This window comes from Xiphophorus hellerii, chromosome 15, assembly GCF_003331165.1.
Source record: "Xiphophorus hellerii strain 12219 chromosome 15, Xiphophorus_hellerii-4.1, whole genome shotgun sequence".
Classification (NCBI taxonomy): Eukaryota; Metazoa; Chordata; class Actinopteri; order Cyprinodontiformes; family Poeciliidae; genus Xiphophorus; species Xiphophorus hellerii.
The window spans coordinates 169,122-189,896 of record NC_045686.1 but is presented as its reverse complement, the minus strand read 5'-3'; the positions used below and the strand labels follow the sequence as shown (position 1 = coordinate 189,896).

At 41.0% G+C, this 20,775-nt stretch overlaps 2 protein-coding genes across 6 annotated transcripts; both read left to right on the top strand.

Annotated features, from left to right (window-relative positions):
* Positions 1-4,276: 4,276 nt before the first annotated feature.
* Positions 4,277-11,201, top strand: LOC116734544 (gamma-synuclein-like). 5 transcript variants are annotated; one of them, XR_004342238.1, is made up of 7 exons: positions 4,277-4,484; positions 6,270-6,311; positions 8,024-8,151; positions 9,233-9,280; positions 9,526-9,580; positions 10,344-10,391; positions 10,837-11,201. XR_004342238.1 is itself a non-coding variant. In XM_032586019.1 (5 exons), exons 1-4 carry the CDS (start codon positions 4,364-4,366, stop codon positions 9,278-9,280), a joined length of 339 nt encoding a protein of 112 aa, XP_032441910.1. In that variant the 5' UTR covers positions 4,277-4,363; the 3' UTR covers positions 10,837-11,201. The 5 variants fall into 5 exon arrangements, 2 of the variants coding, with proteins under 2 accessions (XP_032441910.1, XP_032441908.1); XR_004342236.1 differs by having other exon boundaries at positions 10,833-11,201; XR_004342237.1 differs by having other exon boundaries at positions 10,333-10,391; positions 10,833-11,201.
* A 4,026-nt stretch (positions 11,202-15,227) lies between these two features.
* LOC116734545 (coupling protein TraD-like) lies at positions 15,228-17,696 on the top strand. The gene is made up of 3 exons (XM_032586020.1): positions 15,228-15,366; positions 16,774-17,024; positions 17,443-17,696. The coding sequence occupies exons 1-2, from the start codon at positions 15,303-15,305 to the stop codon at positions 16,986-16,988; spliced, it is 279 nt and encodes a 92-aa protein (XP_032441911.1). The 5' UTR covers positions 15,228-15,302; the 3' UTR covers positions 16,989-17,024; positions 17,443-17,696.
* Positions 17,697-20,775: the final 3,079 nt, after the last annotated feature.

The following is a 20,775-nucleotide window of genomic DNA, read 5'->3' as shown; positions in this document are numbered from 1 at the left end:
AAGAGGAGGAAGAGGAGGAGGAGGTCCTGCCTCCCGTTTCCTCCCCTGGTGGGATTTACAGATCAGCAGTAAATATGAAAAATATGAACCTAAAGCAAATATTGTCTTCAAACAGCAGAACTGCTGAATTAATTCTTCCAATCAATCATCACAAAACGTTCAGCTGCTGGTTTGAGTCCGTTTCTCTGCCAGTGGTGCTGAAGTTGCTTTTCCTGGTTTGTTTTCCTCATGCTGCGCTGCATCAACAGCTCTGCCGCCCCCCAGCGGCGCCCTGGTCACATCTCCTCTTTTTGTTCACTGGACCCAGAATCAGAAACGCTTTGATGCCATTTTTATTGATTTTATTAAAACTGTGACTGGAAACTGAAATACTGTAAATGTAAACCAAGTCAAATCAGACAATAAGAAAGTAAGTAAGTAAAAATAAATGTAAAAGTAAAAGAAATGAGCGTTTTTACTCAACCTCAGTTGGATCCAGGCTGGCAAAGAGCGACACAGACATGGCTCCTTTAAGGCTGCAGGCTGGTGTGTGATTGGTGATTTAGAGTGACCTCTGACCCCATCAGGCTGAACCAGGCGCTGCAGCTCCTGGTGATTCCTGATTGGTTACCGATGTTGGATCAATAAAGTTAGAATAAAATGTGTGCTGTTTTTTTAAAGTGTGAGGAAAATGAGTGAAACGAAGAAGAAATGGTCGATAGATTTATTTTCTGCTCTGCTGAGAAAATGATTTTTCCCTCTGAGACACAAACAGCATCAAAATAAAACTTATTGTTGTTGCTGTTGAAAACTTTGTGGATCCCAGTTCTTTTCAGCAAGTCAAAGAAAATGAGAAAAAATTTTCATTTTTATAAAAATGCTCAAATTTCATATGATTTGTTTCAGTTGAATTGGAATAATCATAATTTTAGATTCTGTTTCCTGAACCTACATTTTCCTTTATAATATTAAAATTATAAAATATTTTAAGCAGTTTAATACCATCAGACACAAAACAACCAAATAAGAGACTTTATTACAACATAAACATAATTACACACCAAAGAGGGAGTTTGTCTCTGTGACGTCACTTCCTGAGCCTCAGGATTGGTTCTTTGTTCTTCTGATTTCCTCCAGTTTGATCTTCAACGTTCTTCTGCTTCAGCCTCCATGTTTTCCCATAATGCACTGCTTCAGTTAGTCCCAGTGTCTCCTGTGGACAGAAACTGTCCTTGTCTTCATGTCTCAGAGCAGAGCTTTCATTTCAGCGCTTCCTTTTCTGACCACAGGAGGCCGCTGTTGCTGCAGCTCCCCATGAATCACAAAATACAGACAAGAAATATACATGTTTGTTTTTTTAACAACATTTTTACCAAATTTTGACACATTTTTCAAAAAATGAAAATTTTTTGCTTGTTTAATAAGGAAAACATCTTAGATGTCACATTTTCTAATTATTTTAAAACAATAACTTATCTAACAGTGATGCAGATTTTTATGACATGACTTCTGAAATGCGTTATGAATATTTTACTCTGGGTTCTGGCTCAGTCCAGTTGATCCAAACAGGATGAATCTCAAACATTTAGTTTTGTTTGTGTTCAGGTTTTTATTGAACATAAATTTTCAGAGAAGTAGATTCGCTATCATCGTTTTTAGTTTCTGTGAATCAGAAGAAATGAGGTTCTGATTCTCACTGACAAGCAGTTTTGTGTTTTAATCTTTATATTTGTGTTGGAATTAAAAGGTTCAGATGCTTTAGTCTCATTATTTCATTCTGACAACAGAACCAGAACCAGAACCAGGTCCGATTTAATGAAGCTGGTCTGAGAGGTTAGTGAAGATCTATTGACTCATTCATAACTTAACATTAAAAATAAAAAGGACATTTTTTATGTTAAACTTTTACCTTTTTATTCACATGTTAAACTTGGAAAGTAAATTTTAATTTGAGTCGTTTTTATTATTTTTTTATGACTCTGAACTGAAACATGATCGGTTCTTAGACAGAATGGGTCCGGCTGGTGGTTCTGGTAAGGCTGATGTGATGTTGGTTGTCTGACCAGCAGGGGGCAGCACCTCCTCCTGGTTAGATTTTATTTCACAGTTTAAACTGTTTCCTGTTTTTAGTTCATCTTTAAATATTCTAATAACTGAAACTTTTAGGAACCTGGAGATTAAATGTTTCTATAAAAGTTATTGCATTTAATTTAAAATATTTTATCAGTTGATTATTATTTATTAAGATAAATAATAAAGTTGTTTTATTGCAGTGGTGCCCAAAGAGGTCCTCCAGGATTCTCCAGGACCCTCCAGATCCTCCAGGATCCTCCAGATCCTCCAGGACCCTCCAGATCCTCCAGGACCCTCCAGGACCCTCCAGGTCCTCCAGGATCCTCCAGGACCCTCCAGGTCCTCCAGGATCCTCCAGGACCCTCCAGGTCCTCCAGGACCCTCCAGGTCCTCCTGGACCCACTTTGTTCTCTGCTTTACTGTATTTTACGTTATTGGACCTCAGAGCAGAATTCTGGTTCTGACTCAGCCTGTGATCCAGATGAATTGTTCTGTTCATGCAGTTTATCGACCCTCCGGCTGAGTTTGTCCTTTCTGGACCTGTTGAAGGTTCTGATGAGTCAGCAGAACCTCTGGAGGCCCATCAGGTTTGCCTGCAGTCAGTAGGAATGCCCCCTGACCTTTGACCCCCTCAGAGACCCATTAGCAGGCAGCAGAGACTTTCCTCACTCAGCTGATCTGAGACATGAACTGCTTCTCTGTGGATGATAAATGTCTGGTTTTAGTCTCAGATTCTGCAAAACATTTTATTTATGAATGTTTTGATCGTCTCATGTTCAGTTTCTCTCTGGAGTCACAAGATTACAATAAAAGACCAAACAGAATCTAAACATGAAAGATTTCAATGATATTTGGGTTTAAACAGAACCAAAACATTTTTCATTTATCACAGAATCTGAATCCAAACAAACATTTTAACTTTTTATTAGGTCTAAAGATCATTTTCAACATAACATCTAATAGTTCATTATAATGAAACATGGAGGAATAATTAACTCATTAAGCTTCAGTGAATTATGATCAACTTTATGAATTATTACTTATTTTATTTCTCTTTTAAATTAATCTTAATAATAGTAGAAACAAAAACGTTCAGTAATAGATAATAAATATGAATATTTTCCTGAGCTCAGAAATGATTTAGATTAAAACTATAAAAGTTAAAATAATAAGTTTAATAATAATATAATGTTAATATGAAGTAGAGCAATTATTAGTAAAACACTTTGTCATTTTTATTCATATTTGGGTCGATATTTAGCTGCTAAACGGGTCGGATTCAGACGCCTGATGGTCGGTATTGATCAGAGATGATGGGTCGGCCTCGTCACCATGGTAACTGTCAGCATCCCATAACGCTGCCTTCAGTCCATTTGGACGGGGAATGAAATAAAAGCCTCTAAAAATAATCGACCAATCAGAGCGCAGAGTGTGTTCTGCTGAGTCACTCAGTGTGTGTGTGTGTGTGTGTGTGTGTGTGTGTGTGTGTGTGTGTGTGTGTGTGTGTGTGTGTGCGTGCGTGCGCGTTTGTTTCTAATACCTTGTGGGGACCATTTTCCTGACATATAGTATGTTGTGGGGCCCCACTGGGCCCCACAAGGGGAAACGCTGTTTTTGGATCAGGGGTCAGATTTAGGACTAAGGTGTGAATTGAGTTTTGGTTGGTTAGATATGTAATGGTTAGTTTAGGTTTAGGTTTAGCTGCACAAACATGTGCGTTCATGTGTGTGTGTGTGTGTGGGTGTGTGTGTGTGCATGCGTGCGTGTGTGTGTGTGTGTGTGTGTGGGGGGGGGGGGGGGGGTTGTGTGTGTGTGTGTGTGTGTGAACCGCCCGGTTCTGACCCCAGCAGATTTCTGGACCTGCAGCAGTGGTTCTGGTTCTGCTCAGCATCATGTGACCTGATGATGATGATGATGGTGTGACTCTGGGCGGGTCGCTCACACGTTCGTGTCTGCAGGGAGTTGCAGCATCTTCGTGTCTCCATGTGAAAATCCTGGAGGGTCACACCTACTGAACCAGAACCAGAACCAGAACCAGAACCAGAACCTTCCTGAGCTGCGGTTCTTCTGCTGCTGTTTGTTTCTGCACAAACATCAATAAATGTCCATAAAACGTTTTTCAGTTCTGGAAGTTCCTGGAATCTGAATCCTCGTCCTGCTGGAGCCTCCGTGTCGACTCCTCCCTGCCCGACGCTCCGCCTCCTGCAGGAGGATCGCAGGCAGACGGAGACGGACGCAGCAGAGGACGGAGGACGGATCAGAGGACGGATCAGAGGACAGAGGCAGGATCTTCATCTTCATCATCTTCATCATGGACGCTCTGAGGAAGGGATTCTCCATGGCCAAGGACGGCGTGGTCGCCGCCGCTGAGAAGACCAAGGCCGGCGTGGGCGAGGCCGCCACCAAGACCAAGGACGGGGTCGTGTATGTGGGTAAGACCACCGTGACCTTTGACCCTGACAGGGTCACTTCTTACAGTGAAATCTGGAGAAAAACGGCTAAAGTAGCATAAAGGATGAAAAACTGAAGGAGATTATTAAACTAAAACATGAATAATATTTAACATTAATTTATTATTGGAGATCAGAGGAAGAAAACAAGAAGATGAAAAACTAGATTTATTAAACTCTTAAAAATAATTTAAAAGACTGAAAATAAAAACTAAATGAAAGCATTAGAGGAAATCCAGAGAAATATTTAAAATCTGTTTCACGTTCAATATGGAAGGAAAAACAAAATAAAAGAGGAAAATTATTAAAACGTCCAGCAAATGTCCCAATATTAAATATATTCAGGAGAAAATAAATGAAATATAACATAGAAGATTAAAACGGAGACAAAGAGACGCTGAGTGTTAAAATATTAAAGATGAAATCCAACAGGATGAGAGGAAACGCCGAGTCATCATGGCTGACGGCTTAAATCTGCACAGGAAAATATTGAGTTTATTTCATCATCTGAGAGGAAAATTAATGAGATAATAAAATCATGTAGAGGGAAAACATCAAAATGTTAATAAATAATATTAATACACTGTAAAAACATGAATGTTTTCAGTTTCATCAGATTCACTGAATCTGATTCAACCTGAAGTTTCCACTCATTCAGTTTCATTTATTTATAAAATAAGTAAATGAATAAATAATTTATTTATTTATAAAATAAGTAAATGAAAGATAATCATAATAATGCAACAGAAAATAAAGAAGAAAACTTTAAGAAGTAAATAAAACAAATTTAATCTGATATCTGGAAATAATATTCAAACTAATTTAATAAATCCAGAGTTCATCTCTAACTCTGCCTCATCATTTCTTCATGATGTGAGGCTCTGATCTGACCTTTGACCTGATTCATGTTCTGCTTTGTTTAATGAAGGCAAAACGTCAAAAGATTTTTCAAATTAAAAGCCCAAAGTCAGACCAGCCATTCCTGGTTTGAGTATAAACAACTTCCAGCTTTTAGAGTCATAAAAAAACTGCAGCTCATTTATTATTCATTAATCTGCTGCAGAAACATGCAGGCGGTTATTAAATTATCTGAAAAATTCATGTTCTGCTTTGGGTAACAATAATAAAACATTTCATCTGTTTGCTGTCATTTTATTTTAAAGTTCAGATTTTCACCAAAGATCAAAGTTTCGATTTAGTTTTATAAAATAAAATGAAACCAGAAAATAATCAAATATTTATCATCTCCGACTTCCTGCTTCATCAGAAGCTCATCTTTCAGATTCCCCTGAACGCCTCGCGCTGCTGCTGGGAAACAGAGACCAGCTGACCGGGAATCAGACAGAACCGGTTCTGTCCGACCCGACACATGGTCCACCGGCCCCACGATAACACACACCCAGCTAAAAACCCAGAACCCGGACCGGTCCAACAGAACCTGAACAGAACCTGGTCCTGGTCCAACAGAACCTGAACAGAACCTGGACCGCAGTTCCTCTGGAGTCTTTAATCAGCTGCTGATTCTGTAAAAATCTCTGAATTCAGACTGAAAAACTCAAAGACCTGATCAGCTGAATGAATGAATGAATGAATGAATGAATGAATGATTCTGCAGGTGGAACTGGGTCAGAACCAGAACTGGACTGGGCTCAGCTGCTGATGTGATGAACATCAGGATCTTCCTCCAGATGAATCTACATAAATAAACTCAGATTTAAATTCAGTTTTACAGTGAAATGTTTTGAATCTGATTCTGATGTTTTCCAGGAAACAAGACGATGGAGGGAATGGTGACGAGCGTGAACACAGGTCAGACAATGATCAGAAATTAATCATTTATTTCTATTATTTCATGTTTTCCTGCTTCCTGTTTGTAAAAATAATATAATATTATATTATTATTTTACCTCTCAGGTTAAACTAGTTCAATAAATACAAGTTTAATCAATTTAATTTTTGTTCACAAAGTTCTGTTGTTTCCACATCAATCTTAGAATTAGTCATTAAATAATCAAAAACATTTAATTCAAATAAAATAATATTTTAGTTTATAAACATGCTCAGTAGTAAATCCACAGAAAAACAAATATTTACACATTTTAAACATATAAACGTCTTCCTTATTGTTTGTCCTTACACAACAAATATTTCATATTTTTAAACAGTTTTAATTATTAACATTCATTTTCTCTAAATGCTAAACATTTTTAGCACCTGATTCGTATTTCAGGGTAAAATCTCAAACTTTCTGCTTCCTTCTGTGAAATAATGGAAAAATCTGAGCAGAAACTCTGACGTCCGTCATCTGGTTCAAGTTCAGGTTCCAGCTGTGAAGCATGGAGGAGGCAGCATCATGCTGAGGGCTGTTCACTGCAGGAGGGAAAAACCTTAGGTAGAAATATGGAAGCAACATCTAGAGACATCAACCAGGAAGTTAAAGGTTGGACACGTTGTCCTCCAGATGGACACGATGTCCTCCCAGATGGACACGTTGTCCCCCCAGATGGACACGATGTCCTCCAGATGGACACGTTGTCCCCCAGATGGACATGTTGTCCCCCCAGATGGACATGTTGTCCCCCCAGATGGACACGTTGTCCCCCAGATGGACACGTTGTCCTCCAGATGGACACGTTGTCCTCCAGATGGACATGATGTCCCCCAGATGGACATGTTGTCCCCCCAGATGGACATGTTGTCCCCCCAGATGGACACGTTGTCCCCCAGATGGACACGATGTCCTCCAGATGGACACGTTGTCCCCCAGATGGACACGATGTCCCCCAGATGGACACGATGTCCTCCAGATGGACACGTTGTCCCCCAGATGGACACGATGTCCCCCCAGATGGACATGATGTCCTCCAGATGGACATGATGTCCCTCCAGATGGACATGTTGTCCCCCCAGATGGACACGATGTCCTCCAGATGGACACGTTGCCCCCAGATGGACATGTTGTCCCCCCAGATGGACACGTTGTCCCCCAGATGGACACGTTGTCCTCCAGATGGACATGTTGTCCCTCCAGATGGACACGATGTCCTCCAGATGGACATGTTGTCCCCCAGATGGACACGTTGTCCCCCAAATGGACACGTTGTCCTCCAGATGGACACGTTGCCCCCAGATGGACATGTTGTCCCTCCAGATGGACACGATGTCCTCCAGATGGACACGTTGTCCCCCAAATGGACACGTTGTCCCTCCAGATGGACACGTTGTCCCCCAGATGGACACGTTGTCCCCCAAATGGACACGTTGTCCTCCAGATGGACACGTTGCCCCCAGATGGACATGTTGTCCCTCCAGATGGACACGATGTCCTCCAGATGGACACGTTGTCCCCCAAATGGACACGTTGTCCCTCCAGATGGACACGTTGTCCCCCAGATGGACACGTTGTCCCCCAAGTTGCTCAGATCTCTGAGTTGATCAGGTCGTTTAAAGCTGTAAATGTTTCTGTTAAACTCAGATTAAAATATTTCATGTTTTAAATGTTGCTGGTTTCTGTTGCCCAGTTGCTCAGAAATCCACTGAACAGGCCAACGTTGTTGCCGACACTGCGGTTGCCGGGGCCAACGAGGTTGCCCAGGCGACGGTGGAGAGCGTGGAGAACGCGGCGCTGGCGAGCGGATTGGTCCAGACGGTGAGTGACGTCACATCGGTGAACAGTAAACCTAAAACAAAAAATCTTCATCTATTTCATTTTAATTTTTAAAATATATATATTTTAAAGTTATCAATTATATTAATCTATTTTTGAATGATTAATTCCTGATATAATTTCTGCCATGTAAGTTTTTAAAAATGTTTTCTTTTGTTGGTAAATCTCTGATTGGCTGATTCAGGAGGAGGCGGGGCCAGCAGGAGAGCAGGTGCCTGATTGGTTGGGCTGCTGTGACGCAGCATGACACTTTATGCTCTTAAAACTCATCATTTATCTAACAGAAGACCAAATTATTGGGTGGATTTAACTGATCATAATTCATAATAGCAACCAGTTTTAGTCATCTTGTCATTTTTATAAGCTGTAATTAAACAGCTTATAAAAATAAAATTATAAAACAGATTGTAAGAAAACATATCTATTGTTTATGTTAGAGCCATAAATAGGAAATATTTAAGTTATTTGTATGATGGTTTGTTTTTTATTTTATTATATTTAGTAAGAAGACTGATATTTGTTCAGGCCATTTTTATCGTGAAATTTAGCTTTATTTTGAAAGGCTTGCTTCCTGTCGGGCCATATATTGTATTAGAAAAGCTTGACGGATTACCAAGACACGGAGCAACACAGTTTTTGACCGTGTAAGCTGTTTATGTTTTGGAAGTGTTAAACTGATGTATCGTCATTTTTGTATTTTTCGCTATTTTTTTACAGATAAAGAATTTTTTGTTAAAATTCGCAGTTTACACGTTTCCTTTACTTCCAGTGTCTAAGGAATGACACAGAAATTGGATCTGTTGCCATATCAGTATATATATCTTTATAGATATATAATATATATATATTGTAGCTGAGATGTTTTTACTTTCCTGCTCTATTAAAATTAATGCTGAATTACAGAGAATAGTTTTAATCAACATATTTCTGCTTCATTTGTCTCCATCAGTTCCACTAATAAAACTAACAAACTGATTCAGTCATGATGATGATGATGATGATGATAATGATGATGATGATGATGATGATGATGATGACGACCTGCTCTCTGTCTCCTGAACAGACTGCAGTCCCTAAAGCAGCAGATCAGCCTGAACCTGCAGCTCAGTAGGTGAGAAACTCCTCAAATAAATGAGTTTAATAAATAACAGGAGAAAGTTAGTTTGCATATTAATTTATTTATTCATTCTGATTAGGTGAACTACTTTGGGGACAGCAGAATATCAAAGACTTTAAATTTGGTATTACATAAGCTGTCCAAAGTGCCGTTACAAAGGTCACCACTAGAGGGCACTGTACGATCCCAGACAGAAACATGAGGAAATGTCCGACTGGGTTATTTTTTTGTTTTTATAGATTCAGTGAACATGTCAAGTAACTGATTCAGGGGGCCAGCCTGGTGGAGGGAGGGGCCTTCATCAGGCCTTCATGGTGAAGGCCTGATGAAGGCCTGGTGAAGGCCTGATGAAGACCTGGTGAAGGCCTGGTGAAGGCCTGATGAAGGCCTGGTGAAGGCCTGGTGAAGACCTGGTGAAGACCTGGTGAAGGCCTGGTGAAGGCCTGATGAAGGCCTGGTGAAGGCCTGGTGAAGGCCTGATGAAGGCCTGATGAAGGCCTGGTGAAGGCCTGGTGAAGACCTGGTGAAGACCTGGTGAAGGCCTGATGAAGGCCTGGTGAAGGCCTGGTGAAGGCCTGATGAAGGCCTGATGAAGGCCTGGTGAAGGCCTGGTGAAGGCCTGATGAAGGCCTGATGAAGGCCTGGTGAAGGCCTGGTGAAGGCCTGGTGAAGACCTGGTGAAGACCTGGTGAAGGCCTGGTGAAGGCCTGGTGAAGGCCTGATGAAGGCCTGATGAAGGCCTGGTGAAGGCCTGGTGAAGACCTGGTGAAGACCTGGTGAAGGCCTGGTGAAGGGATGGTGAAGGCCTGATGAAGGCCTGGTGAAGGCCTGGTGAAGGCCTGGTGAAGGGATGGTGAAGGCCTGGTGAAGGGATGGTGAAGGCCTGATGAAGGCCTGGTGAAGGCCTGGTGAAGACCTGGTGAAGACCTGGTGAAGGCCTGGTGAAGGGATGGTGAAGGCCTGATGAAGGCCTGGTGAAGGCCTGGTGAAGGCCTGATGAAGGCCTGGTGAAGGCCTGGTGAAGGCCTTTTGAAAGCCTTCACCAGGCCTTCACCAGGCCTTCACCAGGCCTTCACCAGGTCTTCTTCCTTTGAGCCTCATTATGGTCTGTCAGTTTTTCTTTGGATGTTTTGTAGTTTTCGCTCAGTTTCAGACCAATGCCAGAATAGTTTCTGTTTTGACTCTGATGTCATTCGGCCAGAGAAAGTTTCTGATCTCAGGTGGTGAACCGTTGTTTCATAAAAACTCAGTGTGTGAGACAAACGTTCATTTTAATTTGTCTCTCTTTTAATAAAGTTTCCATCCAATGACTGTTTGCAGATTAGGAAACCTGTGTAGAAAACAAGTTGATCTGTTTTAAACATGCAGTATTGTTTAAGTGCTGTTTATAAATTTATATTTAAAAGTCTGAGACCTTATGAACTCAGTCACTCGTTGCTTCTGAGCACAAACTCAGTAAATTAAACAGATTCTGGTTTTTATCTCATTTAAGATTCAAGTAAAATTCATGAAGTTTCTTCTAAATTCTTCTTTTTGTTTCTCCCAGACAGCAAGCCGCCGTCACAGAGGAGAGAAGAAGAAACTCAAAGCTAACCTGCTAATCAGCTGTTCCTCCTCTGCATCGTTAACCTCATTAACCAATCAGAGCTCTGACTGCCTTGTTGCCATGGTTACATGGTTTCCCTCCTGGTTATGCTTGGATGATTTCGTGCTTTCAGATGATTGGCTCATTGGAGTGGATGTATTGAACTCCTGCTGCTCACCTGTGCTGTCTACCTGTAAGCCCCGCCCCCTGATCCGGCTCTAATGCATGAAGCTTCACTGAAACAGAAACAGACTGATGGAGTTTACTCTGATTCAGGCTCAGCTGGTTGAATCTTTTATAAACTACAAGAAATAAAGAGTTTAAAATCCATCTGAAGGTTTTCTGTTTCATTTCCTCACATTGACAGGAGCTCAGTTTCCAGACGGTCCATAAGAAGTGACCAGAACCGGCCAGGACTCATCTGATCCCAGCGAGGCAGACCTGGTTAAATAAAGGTTAAATAAAGGTTAAATAAAGGTCACCTTATTTAACCAATAATTATTATTATTACTATTATTACCAGTATCAGACACACAAAATTATTGGAACAGCAAGACATCCATCCATCAGACCTTTTGGTTTGAGGTCAAACTATGAGAATAAGAGCTCAGCCTTTATTTCCTGGTTGTTACATGAAGATGTGTTAAATAACTCGGGACAAACTTTGTTTGAACAAAACCATTTTCCAAGTCAGCGAAACTCTTGGAAGGTGTGACTGAGGTGTGTCGTGTTTAACGCTGATGGTTCAGAGCTGGACCACACATTATGATAAATGTGTCATAATGTTATCATGCAGCAGGACAATGACCCAAAACACAAACCAACCAAACAAAGGGCTTCATCAGCAGTGGCAGGTTTAAGGCCAATTAACCCAGCAGAGAAATCTTTTCAGCTCCTGCAGAGGAGAACGAAGGGAAACAAACGAGAACCGAAAGAAGCTGCAGTAAAACAAAAAGCATCACAAAGGAAAACTGCCACAGTTTGGTGTCGATACCTGAGGGAAGTCGCCCCCACCTTCTGCAAATCAGACAAAATTCATGTCAAATGTTTGTTTGAAAATAAAAATGAACAAAACTTTTTGTTTGTGCTGCTTTGGCTTTGAAGATATTAATGAAAGGATAAAGGTCAAAAGGTCAACCAGGCCCCTCCAGACGACCCCAGTCCCACATCCAGCTCAGAGTGACTCCATCATTTGAACTTTTCTAATCTCCTGTAAAGGAACTTCTTACCTGTAGCATCCGGACGCCGACATGACGGAGTCCATCCTGGAAAAACACCCAATCAAAAATCAAACAAACAGGAATCTCACTGATGGTCAAGAAGAAAAATAAAAATGTCTGAATCTAATTTATCCTATGGATCAGTAAGAGACACAGAACCCGATTATCAGAATATTCATTTGAACCTTAAGTAAATTTGATCTTTCAAATTCAGCCCATTTCTTAACAATCAACACAGTTTTGCTTTAAAACATCTGAAATTTCCTTGGCAGTAAAAAGTACAACTCATGAAATGATTAATAAGAAGGTCCAAACTGACCCACCTGACTGCATCTGGTGTTTGGACCTGATCCAGGCGGTTCTGCTGCTCGGTCCAGATGTCAGCCTGTGGAACCAACATCATCACTTCCACCAAGGTTCACATCATAACGGCCATTTTTATTCTTGACTTCTTTAAACTCCACCATGGAACTGTACAAAATGACATTTGCCACTGAAACACGAATTTCTACACAATGGAAATAAAACAAGAAAGTTCAAAATAACAAAATAGCTTATCTCAGTAACTGCTTATAAAAGGGAATGAGTCCACCTCAGGCAAAGTCTTGAAAAAACTAAATGAGTAGCAGCACCTTGAAAACTTGTCTCTTCCAGCTAATCAGCTCCTAAACTACGGTTTCTATTTAGTAGCAACAGAAACATTGCAACAAAGTTCACAAATTGTTTCACCCAAATAACAGAAAAATAAAACCACATCTCATAACAGCATAATAACAATGACAGTTAAAAACATGGAGCTGCCTCAGAAGGACGTCTCCTGGGGTTTCCTGGTCTTGATTTCAGGGTTACGCCTTTGCTTTGGTCTCATTCTGTAGCGACGCTTTAAATGGGGTCACAATCAATTTGAGACTACAGTTTTGTGAAAACAATGAAAAGGTAACTTCCTTTGATCTTCTCCTATAGACGCACAACAACAAACTGAATGTGAATTAAAAGCAAAGCACCATGGGCGGCGGCGGCGGCGGCGGCGGCGGCGGCGGCGGCGGCGGCGGCGGCGGCGGCCTTAGTCCAAGACGCCATCGTCACAGTTTGGAGTCCAGACCTGAAGACATTTGCTGCATGTCTTTCCCTATTGACCTACTGACCTACTGACCACAGACATGGTCCTATTGGTCTATGGTCATATCTGTGGTCCTACTCATATTGGACCCTATAACTTGTAAAATGCACTTTTACGAGTCCTAGATGAATTATACCACATGTGTCTTCTGTAGCTCAGCTTGAATAAAACTAACTCAGTACTTCAGTTTACACCAGTACCTGCTCATATGACACATTTACAGGTTTGTGCTTTTACTGATGCTATGTGCATCTTTAAGCTAGTTTATGTTTTAGCTCACAAAGACATGAAGCAGTTCAGAGTTTTTTAACTACGTACACACTGTGGCTAATCATCTTTACAAGCCCCTAAACTTGTAAATTCAGCCTGACATCCGCTGCACTCTGAGGCCCGTCTGATCACTGCTGCTGTTCATCACTAATATATTCTGTTGGCCGGATTAAGTTTGTTTTCTCAAAGCACAGTCACACTCATCCTGTCGCGTCCAGAGGAGTTTATGTATCGGTGATTATATTTCGGTCATGCGATCGGTGAATAGCAGAGGATTATCTGTCATCAGAGCGTCACTGATGACGAAGTTTTGACTGTCTGCAGTTTGGATCAACACTGGAAAACCTGACAGGAAAAACTGTTTTGTGTTTTATTTCTTTCTTAACTAATTTGAAATAAACAAGATTTTAACCTACAGTTATTATTTCATTTCCCAGTTCATACCTTCAACACTCCATATTTACATAAAAATAAGGAAAATCAGGAATTTTTTTCTAGTTTGTTTGTGTTACAAACTAATCAGATCCATAATAATTACAGATAAAACATGTTTGACTGCAAAAATGACAAATCTACATTGTTATCCTTACAGACAGGAACTCCACAGGCTTCAGGAAGCAGCTGATTAATTTTTCTATCTCGGGGCTTTTTGGTGATTTTGCTGCTGCCAGTTATGAACCAAACATTTTGGTTCCTGAATTTGACCCAAATCACAGAGCTGGAATTTTAAAGGGGCAGTTTTATGTAAAATCAACTTCATCATGTTACAATGTTTTTCTCTCATCAAAAACATACCTGCTGTGTTGCGTTGATTCTTTCATATATGTTTGAGAAATTCTTTAATCTCCATGGCAACCAGTTAGCTGCTAAAGGGCTGAGTGGCCGTAGCCCCGCCTCCGAGGCGCAGCTCCTCCTCTCAGATCGTTCCTCTGCACTGAAACACTGTTAGCTGTTAGCAGCAAGACGGCCATAAAGCATATTCAGTTTAAAACAACAAAATAGACACAAAACTAGAAACTCGGATAACAGAATAATAACGAGAATGTAGTAAAATGACTACAATAATGAAATAAAATCAAACATGAATTTGATCAGGAAGTTTGATCAAATTCATGTTTTCATATCAAATTATTTATGTTTTGTAAAAAGATGGTAAACATTTCCTTAAAACCTGACAGACATAAAGATCAGATTTTGGTATAAAACATGTGAAGAACCAGACGGAGGCTTTCAGTGTCTATTGGGGCCGTTACCATAGCAACGCCAAGCAAATTTGCTTGTTTGTTTGATACAGCAGATAGAGACAGTAAATACACACCTTACCCTGCAGCAATACCTGCTGCTCACAGCCAATCAGAGAGCAGAGCCACCTGAAAGGATCATCATCATCATCATCATCATCATCAGGGTGGAGCAGCTGCGTCTGTAAAAACATCTGACCTGACTCCACCTGGCTGGAGGTGTGATGATGATGATCGTACCGGGAACCGAACCGGCTGGTTCTCCGGGCTGGACCCGGTCAGAGTTTCTGCGCCTCTTGTCATTCCTGAGCGGGTGACTCAGCGTCTTCCCTCTTCGCCTCACAGCAATTATCTCCGGTGGTTTAGCTGCAGGCAAAGAACAGGAACATAAATTCAGCTCTGACTCTGCAGCCAAGCCGGTCTGACGGGTCCGACAGAAACACGCCCAATTCCCCGGCGAGGCGTCGCCACCAGGTATAAGAGACTGAGCTGATCCAGAGCCAGCAGCACAGCGATCACTGATCACTGATCACTTCCTGACCGATAATCACCGATAATCACCGATCAGCCTGCAGCAGACATGAACTTCCTGAAAAAAGCCGCTGGAGGCGACGATTTCGCCAAAGTTGCCGGGCAGAAAGCAGGTGAGTCTCAAACAAAACTCACTTTATTTTATTCCAAGAATGTTTTTGTTTCCTCATTGGTTTTATGCTAAAGGTTGATTTGATCAGGTTAAAAACGGATTAAGTTTTTATATTTAGTCAATAAAAATGGAGGAAAAGAGACAAAAGCTGATAAATTTCTAATTCACATCAATAAAATCTGCAACATTAATCTTCAGCTGCTTTGCTCTGTTATCCCTCCAAACATCAGGAAATGTGATTCCTCCGTCACAACAAACCAATATGAAGTTTGATATGAAGTTAAATAACTAATAGAGCGAATTAAATAAAAATAAATGTTAAATTCTTTAATATGTATTTACAGGAGCTGCTTTAGGAAACTTTTTTTTCAGATGTTTCGTTCCAGAACTTTTTGGATTTGAGATCTGAGTTGCTTTGACCTTGAAGCTTTCTGTCAATAACAAACCTCAAACTACAAGGTCAAAGGTCAAAGCTGCAGCTGCATCTGGTCTGAAGGATCTCCTGATATTTACTGTTTGCCGTCTGGTTCTGACCAAACGGCCTTTTGTTCCTCAGTGTCTGAGCTAAATGAAGGAGAACGCTGACAGAACCGGGTCGGTTCGGTTCTGACCGGAGCTGTAACGTCCGCACTTCTAGTTTTAGTCTTTTGGACAAATATGCTTCTTAGTTTCTTATTTCTTAGTAAAAGAAGTCAGTCAGTAAAGGTTATTAGTATTAATCTTTACTGATTGGATGATTAGTGGAAATAATTATTCCAAACAAGTTAAAAATTCTCTATGATAATTTGCTCTTTATTTCCCAGAAGCCTGAACTAATTATTTAAATTGAACAGATTTTGTAGGAAGTCAAACACATCAATAAAACATTTATGAAATGATCACCTGAAAAATACAAACATTTCTCAAAAAACAAAGAAAACCTAAAAGCACAAACGTTTTAACTTCACATTTATTTATTGTATATTTATGAACATGTTTTGGTCTTTAAATTCACCATAAAAATGATTCAAACTCAACAAGAAAACCAGAATATTCATCTGAAATTCCAACAGGAAGTTGAATCGGTCTGAGGAGAAGATGAACTCTGACCTTTCAGGCTGATAGAAACCAGCCCACTGTTCATCCTCACTGCCGCTGACGGTTTAAAACCCGGTGCAGGTTCAGCTGAAACCACCAACCAGAACATTCAGAACATTTTCACCGTCAGGCGGCTTTCCACCCAGGCAGAGCTCCACCTGGAGGGGGCGGAGCTCCGCCTGGACGGGGCGGAGCTCCACCTGGAGGGGGCGGAGCTCCGCCCACAGCTGAGGAAAATTCCTGTGGCGTCTTTAATTAACCTGCGATCAGATTTACCAGGAGGATCTTTCAGTATAATCAAGTCAGAACTCGTCTCTTGCTTCTTCTGCAGGTGAGTTTGTGGAGCAAAAGGTGGATGAGTTCGTGGGCGGAAAAAAGGGACCAAAGCAGCCGCAGCAGCCGCAGCAGCCGCAACAGCCGCAGCAGCCGCAGCAGCCGCAGAAGCCGCAGCAGCCGCAGCAGCCGCAGCAGCCGCAGCAGCCGCAGCAGGAGGAGAAGAAGAAAGGAGGAGATGAAGGATGCTTTGGTCTGGGAGACGCGCTGTAATTTGATGGCAACAAGGGCAGGAAGGAGGAAACGCAGGTGAGTCGACATCATTTAACAACAAAGAAGTTTACCTGAAACAGAGCAGGTGTTCACGCCTGGAGAACACCGCCCCCTGGTGTCCAAAGGCTGCACTGACACACCTTACCCTGGAGGAAGAAGACAAGAATCAGGAGGAAAAATAAAAAACGAAATAAATACAAAACTTTTCCTCCAATCAGAATAACTGAAGATTCATGTCCAGATTTTACAGCCGTTTCTATTTTAACGGTTTAAAGAACTTCCTGATATTTAATCACATTATTATCAAAAGATTTAGAAAATTTGTTCTGTTACCCGGTTCTTAGTGGACCCGGTTCTGTTACCCGGTTCTTAGTGGACCCGGTTCTGTTACCCGGTTCTGGCCCGTCTCGTTTCTCTGGAGTCGTTTTCAGGTTTGGTTTCTGTTTGTCCTCAGCTGGTGGTCTGAAGGAAAATGGAGGACGGAGTCATCATCATCTTCATCATCTTCACCAGCCGTCTCTGCCTCAGACGTTTCTGAACTCGGCTCTTCTTGTTTCATCTCTCTTCCTGTTTTAAACCCAGTAAGCCTCCCAGTGTCTTACTGGGAATGTAACTGGCTTAATAAATTCTACATTTAGACATTTACTGGTTTGTTGTTTTCTGGAACCAATAAACTGTCAAATTAAATATATTAAAATATAAAACTGATTTCTGATGTTTGGTTATTGCTGTTTAATTTTGTTTGGTAAAAACTAAACTGAATAAATAAAGTTTAGTTTCTCACTCTTCAAGTTTTTTCTCTCCAGACATGAAACTATTTTTCTGGGAAATGAACCAGAAGTTCCTGTTTTAGTGAATTAAATCTAAACATTCTGGGATTAAATGAGGCTGGAAGGTGAAGGGCGAGTTTATTATTCATCTGAAGTGAAGGAAACAGCTGCACTTCATTTAAAAAAGATTAAAATGCTCAAATATTTATAGATTTGTTCCTCAACAGAACAAGGGCAGTGATTTAATTTTAGAGTTTCCTGTTTAGACAGGAAGTCCGTCATTCTGGGGAAGTTTGTTGAACACGACGGGATGAGAACCAGAAACCCAGACAGCAGATCAGACGCCTCACGTTCCACCAAACACGGCAGAGGAGGAGTGATGCTGTGGTCACCATACAGCCTGCAGCTGAAAACACTCCAGCTTCAGAACCACGATCCAAACAGAACCACTGCAGAGAAATCCAGGTTCTGTAACGTCCTAGTCAAAGTCCAGCCCTCCGCTGCTAACAGTCCTGCATCAACATGAATCCGACTCAGCAGCCTGAGTCAATTCAATTGTATTGATTGAAATACATTTGATTATTGGTCAAAAATGCGTTGATATCAGTTGACTGGAGTAAATGGGTCTCAGCAGGTTTGATCTCAGTTCAGCAGTTTGACCAACAAAAACAAAGTCTCAAAATAAGTTTGGTTCTTCTTGAACAACTCTCTACATGTTTGGCCACAAACATAATTAAAATGATGCTTTTCAGCTCTAACAGCTCCTCTCTCATAACTCGTCTCTCTGTCCAGACCTGCATTCAGCAACGTACCAAACATGAGCCATGAAAACACTGAGGCACAAAAGACTAAATGTTTTTCTCTCCTGTCATTTTCAGCCACAAACGTTTCATTATAATATCTACAGTTCTGTTTGTGTCTCTGCCTCTGATGTTCCTGCATGGATTCATGTCTTTACAGACTCTTCATGCAGAATCAGAATCTGAACTAACTAAACATAAACTGTTTCATCAAACAGAATCTTAACAACTGATTTTCAGATGTTTACATTATTATACATCTCAACTCTATTTACTGCAGAATCCGTTTCTTACAGTAAAAGTTTTCACTTGTTTATTTTAAAATCTCTCCTGTTCATGTCTCCTAACATTACTCTTATAAATACTATAGAAATAATAACTAAAATATTGAAAAGTTTAAAAAAATCAACCTGACATCAGTCCTCACCTGTTCTCCTTTCTGGTTCTATTTTAATAATATACTTTTTATGTCTTTACATCCTGAAGCTCCACCTGGCTCCCCAGTCTCCTCCCTGACCTGTTCTCCTCATAATAAAATACTTTATTAAAAATTAAAACTGGTTAATACATGTTTTAATAAACTAATTGTCCTCACCTTTCTTCAACAGCTTCACTATTCTAGCACTAATATAATATAATATAATATAATATAATATAATATAATATAATATAATATAATATAATATAATACACATGTTAAGTGGTCAGTATGATCAGGTTTTGTGTGGCCATCGTTACACTTTATACAACAAAAGAAATTAGTCTGTATACGTTTATTTGTATGGTGAACTTATTGTCAGTAAATCGGGTTGATAGAGTTCAGAATAAATCGTATATTTTATATAATTTGCTTGTACAGGTGGGGTTTGTAATCAAAAGAAAAAATCAGTGGCCAGTAAAAACATTTCTCTACCAGCCGAAATGTTTTCATTTCAGTTTCATTGTGATGAAATACAACATTGTGTCTACAGTAACTCAGTTTCAGACAAAGTTAGTGGTGAAATATTGGACATGTGATTATTCCAGAATTAAAACCACTTAACCAAACAGATTTGGTTCTACAGTATATATGAACGTAAACTGACAACAAGACGCTTTAAACAAGCGAAATTCATGGCAACATCCCCGACAGACCGTGTTTCCTCCTCTGAGGGGGCAGGAAGCGCTGTGGTGCACCTTCAAAATAAAAGCACGTGAGCGGAAGATTTCAAAGTCTAATATTTTTCGCAAGTGGAGTGAAATTATTGGGTGGGATGAATGGGGGCGGGGGGCACGTCCCGGTTCTGGACTTGGTCCCAGTTCTTAAATGGTCCAGTTCTGGACTTGTTCTGGATGGATCCGGTTCTGGTTTGACATAAAATATAAACTAACATCTTGTTCTATTTTCTCTATGAAATCTGCAGAAGCCAAAAGAATCAGCAGGTTCTGGGAACCGGGCTTCCATGACCCGAAAAGTGTTCAGAGTTTTCCAACAGGTGGAGAAGTTACCTGAAGTGGGCGGAGCTAATGGGACAAACTGGCGTCTGATTGGTTTCTGAAACTGAGCTTTTATGAGTTCAGAATCAAATTTATAATAAACTGATTTCCAGTTTCCTTTGCAGCCGTTTCTCTCTGACTGAGGTTGTTGTGTGTGTGTGTGTGTGGGTGTGTGTGTGTGTGTGTGGGTGTGTGTGTGTGTACCAGGCATTTGTTGCATTGCACGGATCATTTCCTAACACTAACTACATTGTGGGGTCCAGGCTGTTGCTGCGTTCGGGTTTTGGATAAAGTTCAACCTTTGGTTGGACTCTAGAAATGAATGGAAGTCAATGGAAAATTCCTGCAAAGATACAAATACAAACATGAGTTAATCTGTGTGTGTGTGTGTGTGTGTCACTGTCACTGTTGGTGTGTGTGTGTCACTGTGTGTCATAGTTTCACTGTGATTAAAGCTCGTTCTCACAGACTGGGTGGACCAGGACTCATCATCTCCACCTGTCAGCCGTACTGAGCATGCTCAGAAGGAGGCAGCAGGTGGAACAGGTTGGCCGGCCTGCAGACACACCCGTTTCTTCGACTCCCATCCAGTCACTTGAGACGCGTCCTCAGAGTTGGACGGCGCTGGACGCGGAGACGCAGTGAAGATGAATAAAGTGGCCGGGCTCATCGGGGACAAAGTGGGTGAGTACCGACCTGGAGGACTCACCTGAGGGCAGGTGAGTTCTCTGGGCTTCTGGG

Coding starts and splice junctions, on each gene's coding strand:
- LOC116734544 (XM_032586019.1), top strand. CDS start 4,364: ATGGACGCTCTGAGGAAGGGATTCTCCATGGCCAAGGACGGCGTGGTC. Junction 4,485..6,269: donor GGACGGGGTCGTGTATGTGG/GTAAGACCACCG, acceptor GATGTTTTCCAG/GAAACAAGACGATGGAGGGA. Junction 6,312..8,023: donor GGTGACGAGCGTGAACACAG/GTCAGACAATGA, acceptor TCTGTTGCCCAG/TTGCTCAGAAATCCACTGAA.
- LOC116734545 (XM_032586020.1), top strand. CDS start 15,303: ATGAACTTCCTGAAAAAAGCCGCTGGAGGCGACGATTTCGCCAAAGTT. Junction 15,367..16,773: donor AGTTGCCGGGCAGAAAGCAG/GTGAGTCTCAAA, acceptor CTTCTTCTGCAG/GTGAGTTTGTGGAGCAAAAG.